At 50.6% G+C, this 6,000-nt stretch overlaps 1 protein-coding gene across 1 annotated transcript in view; it reads right to left on the reverse strand.

The window, feature by feature from the left end:
* The window catches only part of ELAPOR2 (endosome-lysosome associated apoptosis and autophagy regulator family member 2), a 105,016-nt gene extending 100,744 nt beyond the window's left edge, over positions 1-4,272 (reverse strand). Inside the window, exon 1 of the mRNA XM_074168054.1 lies at positions 3,822-4,272. Coding sequence (XP_074024155.1) covers positions 3,822-3,944 — 123 coding nt within the window. The 5' untranslated portion in view covers positions 3,945-4,272. The remainder of the gene's footprint in view (positions 1-3,821) is intronic.
* Between the last annotated feature and the right edge of the window lie 1,728 nt (positions 4,273-6,000).

Below are 6,000 nucleotides of genomic sequence, written 5' to 3' on the forward strand. Positions count from 1 at the left end.
TCATCTAGCTTTGTCACATAACGTCCACCCAGGACTGACACATATCTCCTCTCCATCCTTTACATGGAAAGACAGGACTTTGCCTTGCTTCCCAGGCTGCTTAGCTTAGTACCTAGTACTTCAATTTAATACACTAATATACTTACAGTATTTCACACTTAACTTAGATGCACCCCATTTTTTTAACCTTTTCTCATCATGAAAATCGATATTATTTCAACATACGTAACACTTTATATGTACTTGACCTAGTTTCAAGTTCATGCTTCCCCTCCCTCCTTAAGACTTCCTTGGCTTTGTCTTGCCAGAGATTTTATAAAAGTTTTTTTTCATTGTCCAAATAAATTTTTGTATCATTTTTATCTTTTCCAGAAGTATTCCAGCATACTAGTACAAACCCTCTTTCCTTTATATAAGGCATTTAACATTACCCTTTCCATTCGCTTAGTCACTTTATAATTCTATGCTTGGTTTACCTGCCTACTACCCAATGTAGTAGAATCACATTTATTACCTGTATCAAAACCATATGTGTTTCCTGTAAATCTGCACCGTAACTGAGAGTCAAACAGGGTATATGTAAGAAAACATTTTTGCCAGCAGCTCAGATACTCCGTATCTCTCTTTGCAAACAATTTGGCTGAATGGGAAGTAAGAGAAGAGTCATGCAGGATATTTTATTATTTTTGTTGCAAAAACAACAGAGGGAAAGGAATGATGAAATGAAGAGAAGATCCATTTAGGCTGAGTACCAGTTAAAATGTCCTAAAAGCAAAATCCGTTCAGATTTGGGCCAATCTCTAAGGGGAAGCCAAAGAAGACTCATTCAGTTGGAAAGTTTAGAAAAAGCATCAAACACTGGAAAATAAGATGTCATAAAGATGCTCCCTGCAGTGGCAGGGGGATGGGCATGAGCATCTCATCGTTTCCAACATAATAGCTGAATGTGTATTTAGTGCCAGTGAAAAACACATGTCGTCAACTCCACGTAAAGTCATTTATGCAACACGTGAAATATTTACATTAGTATGCTGTTCATTATTGGCATAAGCAGGAAGAGTTCACAGAGCAGTTTCCTTCTACCACTGCCCTAATCTGATCTACCAAGTCACCAGAAGCACAGGATACAGCAGGGGATCTCCCCAGCTTCTGCACCCCGGGGTACCCCGGCCATCTGAGCCGAGCCTGCCTCCATCTCTTGGAGATGCACTTCACTCACCTTCACACAAGCTGCTGGCATCGCAGAGCTCAGCAAAAGCTCAGGATGTGAATGGACATCACATCCCGGACTGAACACTATTAGGCCAGAAGCTTACAGTTGTATCAATTTACTCCAAAAACTCACAGGAACATTTATTCCAGCTCCTTGTACATGTGGCTTGCAGCACAAACACACCTTTCCTAAATCCAACGTGCTGAACTGCCACAGTCCCTGATGAAAAAAAAAAAGCCAATGACAAAAAGGTTTCTGCAAAGTGACATTGCTATACATTATTATTTTTACTATCTATGCAATCAGAGCACCACAGAGCCTCAGGCGCAGCCAGAGATCCCACTGCTCCAAATGCTGTACCAGCGCAGAAATCTCACAAACTGGCAGATAATACGTATTTCTCATAACAGCGAGGAAACAGAAAAACAAGCTGTCAACGAAGGAGGAAAAAAAAAAGAAAAGTGCATCTAAAGGAAAGATCCCCTGTAGGTTCAAAATAAACTACCTGTCAGTGCATTGAGGCTTGTGCTTCTCAAGCCTTTTGGGTATAAAACAATAAGACCTTTACCAAGTCTTCAAAGGACTGCAATACCCTCTAACAGGCTGTGCTTGCTCATTGCGAGACTTCATCCCTGTCTGAGTCTGCCCAAACCAGAGTCAATCACAACGGCAGCTGTTGTGATTTTGATGGCGATACACCCAGAACACTCCAAATAGGCTTAATTAGGGCAAACAGCAAAGTTTTGAGACCAACATATAATAGCCAGGTATTAGCCATGTTTTACCTGACCTATTAACTTTTGTTCTTCCCTTTTGTAAATCAACTGATCTGCTACCCTGTTTCTTTGCAAGCTTTTTTTTTTTCCCCTCTCCATCCAGACATGTTTGTAATTATATTCCCAGAGACATATGGTTGCGTGGATGCACACACACACCAGCACAAGTTATGTACAGCTTTTTAACCATGTGAGTGAGGGATCTCTCTGTCTCAAAGAGTATTCAAGTGCAACTAAAGAAAAACAAGGTTGTCCATCCTCCTGAAAACAAAGCAAAAGCACCCAGGTCCAGATCCAAAGGGGAACAGAAGTGGGGTTCAGGAGAGAATTTGCACAACTAAAGCCCAATCTGCAATGCCCAAAATGCCCAAAATACCAGCTCTGTGCCTTTGGTACCTCTGCTGAGATTCAGCTGCCACCTTTAACCATCTGCAGAGGTTTGGGGTTTTTAAGCAAAGATTTTAGGATGAGATCAGCTCTAGAAGGGCCTGTTTCCCTTCACTCGCTGAAAAGAGAGACAGGTAATTCAATGCAGGTGGCTACATAATTCCTCCTCTCTGAGGATGACCAACATTTAGGAAAAACGTGCCCAAAACAGCCACCGATTTGGGTATCCCACATGTCCCCCTACTGCAAGATTTCCCACACTAAATGCTATACTAACACCGAGCTCTCCCACTGAGGCTCTGCTACCTGGAAGACAAAAAGTAGATTCAATCAGCAAAGAGGGAATATTCCCCAGGCCAGGGATGCCCTCTTTCACCAGCGGGAGGAGACATGGGCTTCTGGACCCCCAGCCGAGGATGTCCCACACTGCAACAGCCCCCAAGCATGGATCAGGGCCCTTCGCAGCTGAGCACTCCGACCCGGCTGCAGCCACCCACCACCAATATAGCCTGAGGATATACAAATTATTTCTTGCTAAACCGTGCAACTGCTGTAGGAGAGGTGAGGAAGCTCTGTTTCCGGAGCATCCTCGGAGAGGAAGAAGAAAGGGGACTGACTGCTGTCAACCCACTTGCAGTTTTCTGCTTGCCAGAGCAGTGCCCCAGCCACTGAGATCTGTTTGGGAAGGTGGTACCTAGCCTCCTCACCCCTACACCCAGATTTAAAACACAGCAAAGACCCCTTGGCTCTTTAGAATTAGCAGGGAGGATCTCCCTGCATGTAGGAGGGAGGATGGAAACCCTGGAGCAGAGGTTCAGCCTTGGTCCTCTCTATCTGGGCTCCTTCTCGGCCACCTGGGGCTGGGCACCTCTGTCCGGCAGCCTCAATCCCCGCATCCTGCACAGCCCCGCAGAGCAGTCCCCGTTCCGAAGACACCCAGTCCCTCCTGTTTTAGGTTTTTACAGAAGGAGAGAGGCAGAAAGTTTGTCTCCCCATGTCACACGCTCGGCTCAGCCGAGGACACCCCAGGCTGACACAGGGGGGTCGAGACAGCTACACACACACACACACCCCCCCCATTACTCTCCCGATTTTGCACTGATTTAACACGGTATTTAGAACAGCAGCGACGTTCGTTTTGGGGGGCGGGGGGGATGCCGTGATATTTCCACGCACCGGAGGGAACAGCAACAACCGGGGCGGGGAAGGGGGAGTCGCGACCGACGGCTCCACGCGTGATGCGGGGGGGCTCGGCCGCCAGCACCGCGGCGGAGGGTCCTTCTCCGCGGGTCCAACCCCTCTATAGTCCCACGAACAGCCCTGGGGGAGCAGCAACAACCAGCAACACCCCTCTCCCGGGGTGCCACCTTCCACCGAGCCGGTGCATCCCTCCCCCCAAGCCCCTATGGATGGGGAAAAGCCCAGAGGAGGAGGAAAAATCTCACCTCTTCGCAGGGCGGCAGCTGCAGGGCGGCCGCCTGCCAGCCCAGCAGCCAGCAGCACACCCAGGCGCTGCTCCGGTACCCCCGCTCCGCTCCGGCCCGCCGCATCCTCATCCTCATCTTCATCCTCCGCCCCCGCCGCGGAGCAACCGCGCACCCCTTCCCCGCGCCGCACCCGGGGGCGGCGGGGAGGGAGGAGATCACCGTCCCCTGACCCTGCCGGAGACCTCCCCGGGTCGGGCTGCCCCTGGCCCTGCGCCCCGCCCGCAGCCGGGCATAACCCCGGGGGCTGGCACGGACGGCAGCGGCCCCGCCGGCAGCCTGCTCCCGGCAGCCGGCACCGCCAAAGCCGGGAGGAGGGGCCGGGAGAGGGGGGGGGGGGGGGAGGAGGAGGAGGAGGAAGGAGGAGGAGGAAGGAGGAGGAGGAAGGAGGAGGAAGGCAGCGCAGGCGCATGCTGCCAGGGCTCGTCCAGCCCCGACGTGGCAAGAGGGAGGATGGCAGCACCCTCCTGATGGTATCACCCCCCCGGTCCCAAAAAGATGGGAGCGGCACCGGGGGGTGAAATCCCGCAGCCATCGCCCGGGGTTCCCGGCCCTGCTGGGGGAGCTTGGGCTTCCCCGGTGCCAAAAGGCTCTGGAGTGGGAGTAGCACCGGGGGGTGTGTGTGTGAAATCCCCTTCCCTATGCCGTCCCGCAGCCTCCTTCATCCCCCGCTTGGCTGCCGGCCCCCTCCGCTCCCCATCCTTGTGGATGGCAGCGCCAGGCGATGTGGGGGTGCTTGCAGCAGCACAGCACACATCTCCCTTGCTCCGCTGGTGTGAAGCATGTCCATGTCCCCGCTTCAGGTGGGATGTGCTTTGGACCACTGGCCTCCTCGCCAGAGCATGCCAGCCACCCTCCTCCGGGGGATGGGGACAGCCGCTTATTCCTGGCCTGACCCAAATTCATCCCCAGAATTAGGCAGATTTCTCCCTCAGGGGTTGCCTTTCAGTCCGGATTTCGTCTCCCCTTCCCCAGCGGTGCCCGGCTACTTATTCCTAATGAAGTATTTTACTGCCTCAGGCACACGGATGGTCCTCTGCCGCCCTGGCATCTCTGCCAAAGCTGCTCACTTCCCCGCTCCCTCCTGCCTCTCCCCTCCTTTCTGCCTCCTCTTATCTAACCAGCAAACCTCAGCAGAGACACACAGCGCTTCTCATCGCTAGCACAGTATGTTCCTGTCCCTATTGATCTACCCAAACTCCAATACATAGCCCTTTTTTTTTTTTTTTCTTTCTGACTTACAATTTGTTGAGTGATTGTTTTTTTGGCAATTTTACTGCCATTCCTGCTCACCGTGATAAAGGTTTGACTCAGCCTTTATTCATCTCTTGAAAAGAGATGAGGAATCTGAAGGCAGAGTCAGATCTTTGCGTGAATCATGTAACCCCTCTCGCCATTCCCCAGCTGGTGTCATCACTAACACAAAAATGGTTGAATTCGCTCATTTTTATGTCATTTCAAGGCCTTGCTGGAGCAATCTGGAGGGAGCTCTGTGACACTCCGCTAAGGGAGGACAAGTTTGAAACTTCCCTTTGTTCTCCTTGCTCTGCTTTTAGCTCCAGCTGGAGGAAGGAAAATGGGTTACTGGTTCTTCCACCAACGGTCCCCATCCCTCACCAGGGTGCCAAATGAAGCGGCTTGTGTAAACCATTACAAGAAAAAGTCTAATAATCTTTCCAGAAAAAGCAGAGAACAAGATAGAAACTGTGATGCTGCTTTACGTTTTGTGCTCCTGGATCACGTAGGTCACAAAATCGGTCCCAAGGATTCACTGCTCACCTTAACTGTAGGCTAAAATCCAATGTTTGAGGAACACTGATTTCAGCTGCAGCAGCGGTTCTCTTTACACTTGCTAAAATCAAACACACAAAGCTGCAGGGATTCACGGCAAGGGATTCACCCTGAAAATAAGTGGAAAAAAAGAAATTATATTGGTTGGATTTAGCATGTCTTTCATACAAGGAAAATGGGTACAAGGTCAACTTCCAGAAAAGTGCACTTCTTGCTGCAGTTGTTGGCCTTGAATAAAAATCCAGGGTGGGAAGCAGATCTGGTGGGGGCTACTCACGGAATTGCTTTCTGCAAGAGGTGGGCTTCTGCCCCCAAAGTCCTGCTGGTTCCCAGGGACTCTCCAGAAAGC

Source organism: Numenius arquata, chromosome 2, assembly GCF_964106895.1.
Source record: "Numenius arquata chromosome 2, bNumArq3.hap1.1, whole genome shotgun sequence".
Lineage (NCBI taxonomy): Eukaryota > Metazoa > Chordata > Aves > Charadriiformes > Scolopacidae > Numenius > Numenius arquata.